Source organism: Oncorhynchus masou, chromosome 27 (assembly GCF_036934945.1).
Source record: "Oncorhynchus masou masou isolate Uvic2021 chromosome 27, UVic_Omas_1.1, whole genome shotgun sequence".
NCBI lineage: Eukaryota > Metazoa > Chordata > Actinopteri > Salmoniformes > Salmonidae > Oncorhynchus > Oncorhynchus masou.
In genome coordinates, this window is record NC_088238.1 from 23,296,879 (window position 1) to 23,313,749 (window position 16,871).

General features: G+C 43.9%; 1 gene segment (V, D, J or C); it reads right to left on the reverse strand.

Annotated features, from left to right (window-relative positions):
* Positions 1–229: 229 nt before the first annotated feature.
* On the reverse strand, positions 230–740 carry LOC135515414 (immunoglobulin kappa variable 4-1-like). The segment is given in 2 exon segments: positions 230–564; positions 692–740. Coding segments are annotated over 2 exon segments (384 nt in total).
* Positions 741–16,871: the final 16,131 nt, after the last annotated feature.

The following is a 16,871-nucleotide window of genomic DNA, read 5'->3' on the forward strand; positions in this document are numbered from 1 at the left end:
GGGTTCATTGTTCTCCATGAGATACTCAAGACAAATGTGTGAAAATTATATAATGATGCCACGAATGACTGAATATGATAAGTTATAAGAAAGATATTGTTGTTCAGCTCTACTACACACTGTCATTGTACTCTATCATCTCCTCCCCTCAGCACCTGCAGAAGGTCCCAGGTGTATCAGTACTGTCACTGTGCAGTCTGACTGAGGGAGGTTTTTGTATGGCTCTGTATCACTGTGTGAACACATCTTTACTATTGATGTAGTGGTAACTCTGACAGTAGTAATCTCCTGCATCTTCAGCCTGGACTCCACTGATGGTCAGAGTGAAGTCACTCCCAGATCCACTGCCACTGAATCTAGATGGAGTCCCAGACTGAAGGGTTTTAGCCCAGTATATTAGGAGTTTAGGAGCTCCTCCAGGTTTCTGTTGATACCAGTGTAAATAGTGTCCATTGCTGTTACTGCGTACAGCACTGCTGGTCTTACAGCTGAGACTGACTGAGTGACCCACTGAAACAGCTTTCACTGCAGGAGTCTGGGTCACTGTGACCTGGCCTCTGGACTCTGAAACAGATGGCATGTAGTATTAGCATTACATTATTTGTTCATATAGCATATTCACTAAAACAGTAATAAGGTTATATAGCCTAATATTGCAATTTTCCAGAAAATGTTCTGTAAAATATATTACCTTGGAGACAGAGGGCAAATATCCAGATGAAGATGGTGATAAAAGTCATGGTTGTTGTGGGTTCTGTTGTCATGAAGGACAGCTCTCATTCATGAAGTGTTAAACTCACAGGGATATAAACACTCCCAGAGCACTGAAGCATGTGCTGGCTATGCAAAGTGTTCTATATGGAAGTAGTCCAACATGTAAATAGTCTTCTTGGACAGTCAGAATGATGTGATGTAGAAACATGATAGCTTTGTAATCACAGAATTTTTTAATGTCATAAGTGCTGAATGGGGACTAATACATGATTATTATTATAGACATCGACAAATGGAGCATATTGTTATTACTGTCATTCGACAAGATATAGCAGATTCTATGTCTCCCTCCATTGATCAGGGACAGGAACTGCAGGCGGTGTCTGGACTGTGTGATGCTGCTGACTGACTCTGATCTAAAGGGGAGATCTCCAGAGCTCTGACGTCTCCAGTCTCCTGTTTCACCTGCTGCTCTCTGGAACTAACACAGTGGTGTGAGGGAGGATGTCTGGGTAATGTTCAGGGGCTTTATTGTATCTGTTTGAATCATCTTGATTAAATTATAGCTATTCGAAACACAGGTCATCTTTAGGGGTTTGGATCATGCACATCATCTCTATTCAGATTGGTTGATAGTTTTCCTTGAGTTACTCAAGAGTCAACATGTAGTTAATGGTCAGAAGAAACATTTAGTGATGAGTTATGATCTAAGGTCTTCTACAAATAGCTGTAGTTTGACTCTATTGTTGTTCAGCTCTACTACACACTGCATCATTGTCAAATATGTGATCACTGTCTAATGAAGGCAGCACATTTCATACACATTTTGATTAAAAGGGCACCTAACCTAAGATCTGATCTCAGAGATCACACTGCTAAACAGTACATTTCCATAACTTATTTATTTCAAATGTTTATTTACTAATATGATTTTATTAAATAGTTTCTGCTATGGTTTTTAACCTTGTGTGGTCTACACTGTAGCTTCCCTGAGTTGTCTCTACCTTCAACCCCCTGGGGACAGAATGAACATCTGGTGCCAGTGCTGCTCTATTCTGGGACAAGCAGAACCACCCTACCCTGCCTATGCAAATCTCAGTTTCACTCCCACAACTCCAACTGATAAGACAGCCATAAAGTCAAGTTCCACAGCCACAAAGTCAAAATTGCCTAGTCAAATGAGCTTTTTGTTCTTAAATTTAAGGTTGGGTTAGGTGGGGTTTTTCAGAATTATGACTTTGTTGCTGTGTTAAGTAGTGACGACCCAGTTTCACTCTCTGAAATACCCTAGACTGGGACAGATGTGGAGAGAGTGGTTGGGCTGGTTTTAACTTCTATAGTTGATTGGCTTCTGATATTTGTTCTATGATAACTACTACCCTAACTCATGGAATTGTTCTAAAATAGTAATAACATGGTCCAAAAAGCAATTTCATTCTCTATTTTAGGACACCTGGGGCATCAGTGTAAAAATTATGTGGCGCAATCATTGGATTAAGACAGATCGATTGCAATTAGGAGGACTTTTTTCTAATGTCTGAGCCCCACATCTTGTTCCTGATTGACAGATCCGGCAGTCTGTAACCTGCTCATGACAATTAATAATTCTAAATGATCAGATTAATTTTTATCACACCATATGAGGACTTTTAGTGGGCTGAAATGTTTGTAATGTTGATTTAAAATGTGATGATTTAATATTTTGACTTCCGTGGGGTTACTTATGTATGTACAACGAACAATAATATAAATGCAACATGTAAAGTGTGGGTCCCATGTTTCATGAGCTGAAATAAAAGATTCCAAAATTGTCCATAATTATGCACAAATAGCTAATTTCTCTTAAATTTTGTGCACAAATGTATTTACATCCCTGTTCGTGAGCATTTCTCCTTTACCAAGATAATCCATCCACCTGACAGGTGTGGCATATCAAGAAGATAACTAAACAGCATGATTATTATACAGGTGCACCTTGTGCTGGGGAAAATAAAAGGCCACTCTAAAATGTGTAGTTTGTCACACAATACAATGCCACAGATGTATCAAGTTGTGAGAGAGCGTGCAACTGGCATGCTGATTGCAGGAATGTCCACCAGAGCTGTTGCCAGAGAATGCAATGTTCAACGTCGTTTCAGAGAATTTGGCAGTACGTCCAACCAGCCTCACAACCACAGACCACGTGTATGGCATTGTGTGGGCGAGCAGTTTGCCGATGTCAACTTTGGTAAAGGAGTGCCCCATGGTGGCCGTGGGGTTGTGGTATGGGCAGGCATAAGCTCTGGAATAGCCTGCATTCTCGCCAGACATGTCACGCATTGAGGATGTTTGGGATGCTCTGGATCGACATTTACAACAGAGTGTTCCAGTTCCCGTTTTATCTCCATCTCTACATTTAAAGACTAAATCATGGACACTTTTTCGGACACTTGTGGCTGATTCGTGTGACATATTGTTGTATCTACCTTTTTGCTCTTTGTGCTGTTGTCTGTGCCTAAAAATGTTTGTACCATGCTTGTGCTGCTACCATGTGTTGCTACTGTGTTGTTGTCATGTTGTGTTGCTACCATGCTGTTTTGTCATTTGTTAGTGCCATGCTGTATTGTCTAAGGTCTCTCTTTATGTAGTGTTGTGGTGTCTCTCCTGTCATGGTGTGTTTTGTCTTATATTTTTCTTTTTAATTCCAGCCCCTGCAGGAGGCCTTTTGCTTCTTGGTCGGCCGTAATTTTAAATAAGAATTTGCTGTTAACTGACTTGCCTAGTTAAATACAAAATATCCAGCAAATTCGCACAGCATTTGAAGAGGATTGGGACAACATTCCACAGGCCACAATCAACAGCCTGATCAACTCTATGCTAAGGTGATGTCGCACTGCACGAGGCATCTTTTCTGCTACTCTCATGTTTTCAGACATGATTAAAAGGGCATCTGATCCAACAAATACTCTGCAATCATTTCTACAACTGAATGAGCCTGTTATAATGTAGCTCCAATACCAGTGAGAATAATTAGTGATATTAGATAATAAACCTCTAAGATCTGCTCTCAGAACTCACACTGCTAAACAATTACTTTCCATAACATATGTATTTATGTTTTATTCCCAATATGGTGACAGTGCTGCTCTATTCTGGGACAAGCAGAACCATCCTGCCCTGTCTATGTAAATCTCAGTTTCACTCACACAGCTACCAATCAAGCAGTTGAACAGTTTGGCTGAGTGAAATACTCTGGACTGGGCCAGATGTGAGGGAGTGGACTGGTTTAACATCTATGGTGGATTCACCATGTAATTAATGACAGATTAAACAGATATGATACTTTAAGATAACAGTGTGTAGTGTATGTCTCTACATAAATGTGTCATGTTTGAGCCCAGCATCATGTCTCATTCACAGATTTAACAGCTCATGAAAAGGGTTAATACATGCTAGATGATCACATCATTAACTGGTTGTGAAGTGCATGTAGGGAAATGGTTTGGGGGCTGATACTTTTCCTCTTACTTCTGTACATCTTACTCTACTATGGACTGGTATTGTCTTCCAAAACTACAAATAACTTTTATATACACTTTCAGTTCATATCCAATATAACAAGTTACAACCATGATGATGATAATAATGACGATGATGAAGACGATGTTAGAGAACGTGTGTTCAGAATGATACTTTCTAACCATTTTCAAAGTTGACCTCCTCTACTGATCAGTGTTTCATGTCACTGTCCCTTCCCCCTCAGCACCTGCAGTAGGTCCCAGCTGTATCAGTAAGTCACTGTGCAGTCTGACTGAGGGAGGTTTTTGTACGACTCCGTATCACTGTGTGAACAATCCTGTCAGGATTTGGCCAGGGTTGTTCCGGGTTTTGGTCACTAGATGCCCCCATTGTGCTTTTTGACCTTATGTTTTTTCCCTTGTTCCCCATTATTATTTGCACCTGTGCCTCGTTTCCCCTGATTGTATTTAAACCCTTAGTTTCCCTCAGTTCTGTGCTCTGTGTTTGTATGTTAGCACCCAGCCCTAGTGTTCTGTGTATTCTTGTCGATTCCGGTGGATGCTCTTGTGGAATTCTGTTTTTGTTTTTGAGTATCTCTTGAGGCTTTTTTGTGCTATTCCTACCACCTTTTGGATTTGCCATTTTTTGTATTGAAGGACTTCTCCTTTTTACTTTATTAAATACACCGTCTTAAGTACTGCTGTGTCTGCCTCATCTTCTGGGTTCTGCTGACTATTCGTGGCTCAGTTGGTTAAGTGACTGTTTCTCACTCCGGAGACCCAGGTTCGTAACCGGGTCCTGACAGAAACACAGAGCCAAAAATGAACCCAGAGGCAGCCAGTTCCCAGGACCTTTTTGCCATGCTGTTCCCAGGACCTTTTTGCCATGCTGTTCCACCACCAGGAGACTGTCCAACGCCATGAAGCCGCCCTGGTTCAGCAAGAGGCCTTAATGGCTAGACATTCTCATCTTCTGTCGGAGATGCTGACTTCCATTAAGCAAATATCTGATCGTCTTACCCCGGCAACAGTTCCCGTCCCAGTACCTCAGATTCACGTACCCATGGCAGTTAACCCCCTGGCTGAACCTCGTCTTCCACCTCCCCAACGGTTCTCAGGTGATCCAAGTGCTTGTAAAGGGTTTCTCACCCAATGTTCTCTCTCCTTTGAGCTACAACCCTCGTCGTTTCCCACCGACCGGTCTAAGATCGCTTATATCATCACCCTGCTGTCGGAAAAAGCCCTGGCCTGGGCTACTGCTGTGTGGGATGCCCATAGTTCCTGCTGTGCCAGCTACTCTGCCTTTGCTGAGGAATTCAAACGAGTGTTTCAAGGCCCAAGCAGTGGTTCTGACTCAGCCAAACAGCTCCTGACTCTCCACCAAGGTTGGCGCAGCGTGACGGACTATGCCATCCAGTTCCGCACGGTGGCAGCAGCGAGTGGCTGGAACAACGAGGCGCTCACGGTGTGCTTTCTGAAAGGCCTTTCCGACACTATCCAAGATGAACTGGCCACTCGGGAACCACCGGACAATCTCGAGTCCCTGATCAAGTTGGCCTCACGCATTGACCAGCGTCTGAGAGAGAGAACTCAACCGTAGACCTCTAGCCCCTATCAGTCCCAGCTCCGAGTCCCCACCTTTATCCTCGCTGGCTCCATCGGAACCCATGCAGATTGGACGCATCTCACAGGCTGAGAGAGACCGCCGGATGAGGGAGCGACGCTGTCTATATTGCGGCAAACCGGGCCATTTCCGTTCCACGTGTCCCGGGCTCCAGGGAAACGCTCTGTCCCGTACAGACCGGGGGAACTGTAACGGAAACATAACCTCCTCCCATCCGTCCAACTCCCGTCTGCTCATTCCAGTCACCCTCTCCTGGGACAACCACAAGCTTCACCTTCAAGCCTTGGTAGACTCTGGAGCCGCAGGTAACTTCATGGATGGTGTCTGGGCGAAGGAGAATGGCGTTCCCTCTGAACCTCTAAGTGAACCCATGAGGGTCACTACATTGGATGGAAGCCCTTTGGGATCTGGACTTGTCACTCATGTCACTACCTCCTTGCGACTTTCAGTTTCACAACACCAGGAATTGATGAACTTTCATTTGATCTCCTGTTCCGAGTTCCCTCTCGTCCTTGGATACCCCTGGCTTCACAGCCATAACCCTCACATCGACTGGTCTGTGGGCACTATCAAGCAGTGGGGTCCTACGTGCCAAGCTACTTGTATTTTCCAGAATTCCCCGAGTTCTACTCCCGAGTCTTTAGAATCCATCGACCTGACCCGAGTTCCCGAGTGTTACCATGACCTCAAACTGGTGTTTAGCAAACAGAGGGCCACCATGCTACCACCCCATAGACCTTACGATTGCCCCATCGACCTGTTTCCGGGCACTTGCCCCCAGGGGTCGGATCTTTTCCCGATCTCCACCCGAACGAGCTGCTATGGATACCTACATCAAGGACGCTCTGGAAGCAGGCCTCATGCGTCCATCCACCTCCCCGGCGGGAGCAGGGTTTTTCTTTGTGGCCAAGAAAGACGGTGGATTACGTCCTTGCATCGACTACCGGGGACTCAATGCCATAACCGTCCGTAACCGTTACCCGCTACCCCTTATGGCCACAGCCTTCGAGCTGCTCCAGGAAGCAGTTGTTTTCACTAAGCTTGACCTGCGGAACGCATACCATCTTGTGCGGATCAGACCTGGTGACGAGTGGAAGACCGCTTTCAACACGCCTACTGGTCACTATGAATACTTGGTGATGCCCTTCGGCCTGACCAACGCCCCCAGCGGTGTTCCAAGCGCTCATAAACGATGTGCTTAGGGATATGCTTAACATATTTGTGTTCGTTTACTTGGATGACATCCTCATCTTTTCGAGCTCCCTTCAAGAACACACTAAGCATGTCAGACAAGTACTCAAACGCCTCCTGGACAGCCATCTGTACGTTAAGCCGGAAAAATGTGAATTCCATTCATCCCGAGTACAATTCCTGGGATTTGTAGTGGAACCCGGTCGAGTCCAAATGGACCCCAGGAAGGTAGGGGCGGTAGCGGATTGGCCCACCCCAAATCCGTTAAGGAAGTTCAGCGTTTCCTGGGCTTCACAAACTTTTACCGCAAGTTCATCAAGAACTTCAGCTTGGTGGCAGCCCCTCTCTCAGCTTTAACCAAGGGTGGCAATGCAAGGTTTTTGTGGGGAAGAGAAGCTGAGACGGCCTTCCAAGGACTCAAGCAGCGCGTTCTCTCTGCTCCCATCCTGATACTACCGACTACGGATGAACCGTTTGTGGTGGAGGTAGACGCATCAGAGGTTGGTGTTGGAGCTGTCCTGTCTCAGAGGGTGAAGACAAGAAGCTTCATCCGTGCGCTTTCTTCTCACACCGGCTTACCCCGACTGAGAGGAACTACGATGTGGGGGATCGTGAACTCCTAGCGGTTAAGATGGCATTGAAGGAATGGAGACACTGGCTCGAGGGGGCTTCTCACCCGTTTCAAGTGCTTACGGACCACAAAAATCTGGAGTATATCCAGCAGGCGAAGCGGTTGAACTCTTGACAAGCTAGATGGTCTCTTTTCTTCAATCAATTCCAGTTTATCCTCACCTATCGGCCCGGGTCGAAGAATCTCAAACCGGATGCCCTGTCCCGAGTCTACGCTCCTGCCATTCGAGATGACACGGACATGCCTGTCCTTCCTGCTGCTAAGATTGTGGCTCCGATCTCGTGGCAAGTTGAGGATACAGTGAGACGTGCTCAAGCTAGCGAACCGGACCCGAAAGGAGGTCCTGCCAATCGGTTGTTTGTCCCCAAGGCAGTGAGGACTCAGGTCCTTCTGTGGGGGCACTCCTCTCGCCTCACCTGTCATCCGGGCGTAGGTCGCACCTTGGAGTTCATCCAGCGTAAGTTCTGGTGGCCTACCATAAGAGAAGACGTTGCCACTTTCGTCAATGCCTGTCCCGTGTGCTGCCAGGGCAAATCTTCTCACCTCCGCCCTCAAGGACTCCTTCACCCTTTACCTGTTCCCCACAGACCCTGGTCCCATATCTCATTGGACTTTATTACTGGACTTCCTCCATCCCATGGCAATACTACTATCCTAGTCATAATCGACAGGTTTTCAAAGGCGGCCAGGTTCGTCCCTCTGACTAAGTTACCTTCTGCCAAGGAAACGGCTGAGTTGGTAATTAATCATGTGTTCCGAGTCTTCGGGATTCCTCAAGATATGGTTTCTGACAGAGGTCCCCAGTTCGCCTCAAGGTTTTGGAAGGCCTTCTGCCAACTCATGGGGGCTTCTGCCAGTCTATCTTCAGGGTACCATCCGGAGTCCAACGGCCAAACAGAGAGGATGAATCAAGAGCTGGAAACCACCCTCCGATGTATGACTCGTGACAACCCGTCCACATGGTCATCCTTTATTGTTTGGGCCGAATACGCGCACAACACCTTGCGCTCCTCCTCCACTGGTATGTCCCCGCACGAGTGTCAGTTTGGCTATGCTCCTCCATTGTTCCCGGACCAGGAGGCAGAAGTCAGAGTGCCTTCAGCCTTGAAGTTCGTCAGACGCTGTCGGCTTATGTGGAGGAAGACCCCTCTTAATCTTATGCGTTCCTCACAGAGGTACCAACAACAAACCAACAGACGTCGCCGTCCCGGGCCTACCCTGCGCCCCGGCCAGAGAGTCTGGCTCTCCACAAGAGACTTACCTCTACGGGTGGAGTCTCGCAAGCTGTCCCAAAAATACATCGGTCCCTTCAAGGTTGCCAGGAGAGTTAACCCAGTTTCTTATCGCCTACACTTACCCAGATCCCTTAAGATTAATCCCACATTTCACATTTCATTGTTAAAACCTGTTGTTTTTTCTCCCCTTGTCCCGGCAGACAGACCTCCCCCTCCGCCTCGTGTCATTGGAGGCCAGCCGGCTTATACCGTGCATCGGATACTGGATTCCCGCCGGGTGCAGCGGTCCTGGCAGTATCTGGTGGACTGGGAAGGCTACGGTCCCGAGGAGCGCTCCTGGGTTCCTGCCAAAGACATCCTGGACCCTGACCTCATTCGTCAGTTCAGGGCCCTCCACCCTGAGAGAGCTGGTAGGAACGTCAGGAGCCGTTCCTAGGGGGGGGATTCTGTCAGGATTTGGCCAGGGTTGTTCGGGTTTTGGTCACTAGATGCCCCCATTGTGCTTTTTGACCTCATGTTTTTTCCCTTGTTCCCCATTATTATTTGCACCTGTGCCTCGTTTCCCCTGATTGTATTTAAACCCTTAGTTTCCCTCAGTTCTGTGCTCTGTGTTTGTATGTTAGCACCCAGCCCTAGTGTTCTGTGTATTCTTGTCGATTCCGGTGGATGCTCTTGTGGAATTCTGTTTTTGTTTTTGATTATCTCTTGAGGCTTTTTTGTGCTATTCCTACCACCTTTTGGATTTGCCATTTTTTGTATTGAAGGACTTCTCCTTTTTACTTTATTAAATACACCGTCTTAAGTACTGCTGTGTCTGCCTCATCTTCTGGGTTCTGCTGACTATTCGTGGCTCAGTTGGTTAAGTGACTGTTTCTCACTCCGGACACCCAGGTTCGTAACCGGGTCCTGACACAATCCACTACTGTGGTAATTCTGACAGTAGTAGTCTCCTGCACTGATGGTCAGAGTGAAGTCACTCCCAGTCCACTGCCACTGAATCCAGATGGGGTCTATGAAGTTTAGAAACTCCTCCAGGTTTCTGTTGGTACCAGGCTCGGCAGGGATAAGAGCCATACACATCACTGCTGGTTTGACAGTTCAGAGCGACTGTCTGTCCAACATGAACAACTTTCATTGTAGGAGTCTGAGTCACAGTGTACTGTACACTGGATTCTGAAACAAAGAGAGAAAAAAATTGTACATCACCAGGAAAAAATAGCACATTCTCAACAAAATTTCAGTTTACTCATTGCTTACTTTTTAGCATAAAAACATATAACTTTCCATTTTTTACCCTTCATGTAGAATACAAAAATCCAGATGAATATGGTGATAGAAGTCATGGTTGTTGTGGGTTCTGTTGTCTTGAAGGACAGGGGGCGGGGGTACTGTCACGAATCCCGCCGAAGATGGTGCCTCTTCCTGTTCGCTCGGCGGTCGTCGTCGCCGGCCTACTAGCTGCCACCGATCCCCTTTTCTGTTTCATTTAGTGTTGTCTGATTAGTTGCACCTGTGTCTTGTTTAGGTTTTGGGTTTGGGCTTTTTAAAACCGGTAGGCCCGCCGGCTTGTGGGGGCTTGTTTTTTGTTAATTGGTGTGTGTGATTTCTGTGGACGTTATTTTTTCCCGAACCGTTTGGTCCTGTTGTTTTGGACTGGGTCTTTTAGCACCCGAGGGTGTGGCGTTGACCGACACTGTTGCTTTGGGAATAAACTATCCACGTATCTACTACCCTGCTCTCTGCACCTGACTCCTCTACCCACTACTTCTAGAAGTACTGACAAAGATGTCCTCATAGACAAACGTACCTGGTGAGTCTGTGATATCACATCCTCACATCTGATATAAAGGTACAGTGATGTGTTAGAGGGCTTGAGTTTCGTTACCAGTCTAGCACCATCATGGTAGAGCAACTAGTGTATGCAGGTAAGATCCTGGGGCATTCCAGAATATCACCATGGTCCGACAGAGGCTAGAAACTGGCTGCAACAAGGCATTTTCTAACTCTAAATGAAAATGTTCAGAAAGAAAAGGCCATCTTAAGTTTAGTGATCTGTTGAATGCACATAATCATCTCTTTCAGAAGATACCAGATTTGAACCCATTGAAGATAGATGGGTTCATTGTTCTCCATGAGATACTCAAGACAAATGTGTGAAAATTATATAATGATGCCACGAATGACTGAATATGAAAAGTTATAAGAAATATATTGTTGTTCAGCTCTACTACACACTGTCTTTGTCCTGGATCATCTCCTCCCCTCAGCACCTGCAGAAGGTCCCAGCTGTATCAGTACTGTCACTGTACAGTCTGACTGAGGGAGGTTTTTGTACAACTCTGTATCACTGTGTGAACACATTACCACTGCTGTGGTAACTCTGACAGTAGTAATCTCCTGCATCTTCAGCCTGGACTCCACTGATGGTCAGAGTGAAGTCACTCCCAGATCCACTGCCACCGAATCTAGATGGAGTCCCAGACTGAAGGGTTTTAGCCAAGTATATTAGGAGTTTAGGAGCTCCTCCAGGTTTCTGTTGATACCAGGCCAACCTCTGTCCATGTGTATCACTGTATACTGCACTGCTGGTCTTACAGCTGAGACTGACTGAGTGACCCAATGAAACCGCTTTCACTGCAGGAGTCTGGGTCACTGTGACCTGGCCTCTGGACTCTGAAACAGATGGCATGTATAATTAGCATTACATTATTTGTTCATATAGCATATTCACTAAAACAGTAATAAGGTTATATAGCCTAATATTGCAATTTTCCAGAAAATGTTCTGTAAAATATATTACCTTGGAGACAGAGGGCAAATATCCAGATGAAGATGGTGATAAAAGTCATGGTTGTTGTGGGTTCTGTTGTCATGAAGGACAGCTCTCAGTCATGAAGTGTTAAACTCACAGGGATATAAACACTCCCAGAGCACTGAAGCATGTGCTGGCTATGCAAAGTGTTCTATATGGAAGTAGTCCAACATGTAAATAGTCTTCTTGGACAGTCAGAATGATGTGATGTAGAAACATGATAGCTTTGTAATCACAGAATTTTTTTAATGTCATAAGTGCTGAATGGGGACTAATACATGATTATTATTATAGACATCGACAAATGGAGCATATTGTTATTACTGTCATTCGACAAGATATAGCAGATTCTATGTCTCCCTCCATTGATCAGGGACAGGAACTGCAGGCGGTGTCTGGACTGTGTGATGCTGCTGACTGACTCTGATCTAAAGGGGAGATCTCCAGAGCTCTGACGTCTCCAGTCTCCTGTTTCACATGCTGCTCTCTGGAACTACCACAGTGGTGTGAGGGAGGATGTCTGGGTAATGTTCAGGGGCTTTATTGTATCTGTTTGAATCATCTTGATTAAATTATAGCTATTCGAAACACAGGTCATCTTTAGGGGTTTGGATCAATGCACATCATCTCTATTCAGATTGGTTGATAGTTTTCCTTGAGTTACTCAAGAGTCAACATGTAGTTAATGGTCAGAAGAAACATTTAGTGATGAGTTATGATCTAAGGTCTTCTACAAATAGCTGTAGTTTGACTCTATTGTTGTTCAGCTCTACTACACACTGCATCATTGTCAAATATGTGATCACTGTCTAATGAAGGCAGCACATTTCATACACATTTTGATTAAAAGGGCACCTAACCTAAGATCTGATCTCAGAGATCACACTGCTAAACAGTACATTTCCATAACTTATTTATTTCAAATGTTTATTTACTAATATGATTTTATTAAATAGTTTCTGCTATGGTTTTTAACCTTGTGTGGTCTACACTGTAGCTTCCCTGGGTTTTCTCTACCTTCAACCCCCTGGGGACAGAATGAACATCTGGTGCCAGTGCTGCTCTATTCTGGGACAAGCAGAACCACCCTACCCTGCCTATGCAAATCTCAGTTTCACTCCCACAACTCCAACTGATAAGACAGCCATAAAGTCAAGTTCCACAGCCACAAAGTCAAAATTGCCTAGTCAAATGAGCTTTTTGTTCTTAAATTTAAGGTTGGGTTAGGTGGGGTTTTTCAGAATTATGACATTGTTGCTGTGTTAAGTAATGACGACCCAGTTTCACTCTCTGAAATACCCTAGACTGGGACAGATGTGGAGAGAGTGGTTGGGCTGGTTTTAACTTCTATAGTTGATTGGCTTCTGATATTTGTTCTATGATAACTACTACCCTAACTCATGGAATTGTTCTAAAATAGTAATAACATGGTCCAAAAAGCAATTTCATTCTCTATTTTAGGACACCTGGGGCATCAGTGTAAAAATTATGTGGCGCATTCATTGGATTAAGACAGATCGATTGCAATTAGGAGGACTTTTTTCTAATGTCTGAGCCCCACATCTTGTTCCTGATTGACAGATCCGGCAGTCTGTAACCTGCTCATGACAATTAATAATTCTAAATGATCAGATTAATTTTTATCACACCATATGAGGACTTTTAGTGGGCTGAAATGTTTGTAATGTTGATTTAAAATGTGATGATTTAATATTTTGACTTCCGTGGGGTTACTTATGTATGTACAACGAACAATAATATAAATGCAACATGTAAAGTGTGGGTTCCATGTTTCATGAGCTGAAATAAAAGATTCCAAAATTGTCCATAATTATGCACAAATAGCTAATTTCTCTTAAATTTTGTGCACAAATGTATTTACATCCCTGTTCGTGAGCATTTCTCCTTTACCAAGATAATCCATCCACCTGACAGGTGTGGCATATCAAGAAGATAACTAAACAGCATGATTATTATACAGGTGCACCTTGTGCTGGGGAAAATAAAAGGCCACTCTAAAATGTGTAGTTTGTCACACAATACAATGCCACAGATGTATCAAGTTGTGAGAGAGCGTGCAACTGGCATGCTGATTGCAGGAATGTCCACCAGAGCTGTTGCCAGAGAATGCAATGTTCAACGTCGTTTCAGAGAATTTGGCAGTACGTCCAACCAGCCTCACAACCACAGACCACGTGTATGGCATTGTGTGGGCGAGCAGTTTGCCGATGTCAACTTTGATAATGGAGTGCCCCATGGTGGCCGTGGGGTGATGGTATGGGCAGGCATAAGCTCTGGAATAGCCTGCATTCTCGCCAGACATGTCACGCATTGAGGAAGTTTGGGATGCTCTGGATCGACATGTACAACAGAGTGTTCCAGTTCCCGTTTTATCTCCATCTCTACATTTAAAGACTAAATCATGGACACTTTTTCGGACACTTGTGGCTGATTCGTGTGACATATTGTTGTATCTACCTTTTTGCTCTTTGTGCTGTTGTCTGTGCCTAACAATGTTTGTACCATGCTTGTGCTGCTACCATGTGTTGCTACTGTGTTGTTGTCATGTTGTGTTGCTACCATGCTGTTTTGTCATTTGTTAGTGCCATGCTGTATTGTCTAAGGTCTCTCTTTATGTAGTGTTGTGGTGTCTCTCCTGTCATGGTGTGTTTTGTCTTATATTTTTCTTTTAATTCCAGCCCCTGCAGGAGGCCTTTTGCTTCTTGGTCGGCCGTAATTTTAAATAAGAATTTGCTGTTAACTGACTTGCCTAGTTAAATACAAAATATCCAGCAAATTCGCACAGCATTTGAAGAGGATTGGGACAACATTCCACAGGCCACAATCAACAGCCTGATCAACTCTATGCTAAGGTGATGTCGCACTGCACGAGGCATCTTTTCTGCTACTCTCATGTTTTCAGACATGATTAAAAGGGCATCTGATCCAACAAATACTCTGCAATCATTTCTACAACTGAATGAGCCTGTTATAATGTAGCTCCAATACCAGTGAGAATAATTAGTGATATTAGATAATAAACCTCTAAGATCTGCTCTCAGAACTCACACTGCTAAACAATTACTTTCCATAACATATGTATTTATGTTTTATTCCCAATATGGTAACAGTGCTGCTCTATTCTGGGACAAGCAGAACCATCCTGCCCTGTCTATGTAAATCTCAGTTTCACTCACACAGCTACCAATCAAGCAGTTGAACAGTTTGGCTGAGTGAAATACTCTGGACTGGGCCAGATGTGAGGGAGTGGACTGGTTTAACATCTATGGTGGATTCACCATGTAATTAATGACAGATTAAACAGATATGATACTTTAAGATAACAGTGTGTAGTGTATGTCTCTACATAAATGTGTCATGTTTGAGCCCAGCATCATGTCTCATTCACAGATCTAACAGCTCATGAAAAGGGTTAATACATGCTAGATGATCACATCATTAACTGGTTGTGAAGTGCATGTAGGGAAATGGTTTGGGGGCTGATACTTTTCCTCTTACTTCTGTACATCTTACTCTACTATGGACTGGTATTGTCTTCCAAAACTACAAATAACTTTTATATACACTTTCAGTTCATATCCAATATAACAAGTTACAACCATGATGATGATAATAATGACGATGATGAAGACGATGTTGGAGAACGTGTGTTCTGAATGATACTTTCTAACCATTTTCAAAGTTGACCTCCTCTACTGATCAGTGTTTCATGTCACTGTCCCTTCCCCCTCAGCACCCGCAGTAGGTCCCAGCTGTATCAGTACAGTCACTGTGCAGTCTGACTGAGGGAGGTTTTTGTACGACTCTGTATCACTGTGTGAACAATCCACTACTGTGGTAATTCTGACAGTAGTAATCTCCTGCACTGATGGTCAGAGTGAAGTCACTCCCAGTCCACTACCACTGAATTCAAATGGGGTCTATGAAGTTTAGGAGCTCCTCCAGGTTTTTGTTGGTACCAGGCTCGGCAGGGATAAGAGCCATACACATCACTGCTGGTTTGACAGTTCAGAGCGACTGTCTATCCAACATGAACAACTTTCACTGTAGGAGTCTGAGTCACAATGTACTGTCCACTGGATTCTGAAACAAAGAGAGAAAAAAAATTGTACATCATCAGGAATAAATAGCACATTCTCAACAAAATTTCAGTTTACTCATTGCTTACTTTTTAGCATTAAAAACATAACTTTAAATTTTTTTACCCTTCATGTAGAATACAAAAATCCAGATGAATATGGTGATAGAAGTCATGGTTGTTGTGGGTTCTGTTGTCTTGAAGGACAGCTCTCAGTCATGAAGTGTTAAACTCACAAGGCTATGAACACTCCCAAAATACTGAGGCATGTGCTGCCAATGCAAATGTTCCTATGTAAATTATATTCCTAGTAAGGACCCACATTCATAAGGTTATACAGAAACAGACTCTTTAATAATGTTTTAAGTACCTTATACTGTAAATCAGTGACCCAAGGTTATAATACTCATAGCAAAAAACTATCCGTCCTTATTGTATTATACTGTACAAGTACTGCAGCACTATCAGTCCCGACTGTATTAAAATAGTACTTCAGTGCATCTGTCCCTATTGTATTATACTAGTACTTCAGTGCATCTGTCCCTATTGTATTATACTAGTACTTCAGTGCATCTGTCTCTATTGTATTATACTAGTACTTCAGTACTATCAGTCCCTATTGTATTATACTAGTACTTCAGTACTATCAGTCCCTATTGTATTATACTAGTACCACAGTATTACCAGTCCCTATTGTATTATACTAGTACTTCAGTATTACCAGTCCCTATTGTATTATACTAGTACGTCAGTACTATCAGTCCCTATTATATTATACTAGTACCACAGCATTATTAGTCCCTATTGTATTATACTAGTACGTCAGTATTACCAGTCCCTATTGTATTATACTAGTACTTCAGTACTATCAGTCCCTATTGTATTATACTAGTACTTCAGTACTATCAGTCCCTATTGTATTATACTAGTACTTCAGTACTATCAGTCCCTATTGTATTATACTAGTACTTCAGTACTATCAGTCCCTATTGTATTATACTAGTACTTCAGTATTACCAGTCCCTATTGTATTATACTAGTACTTCAGTACTATCAGTCCCTATTGTA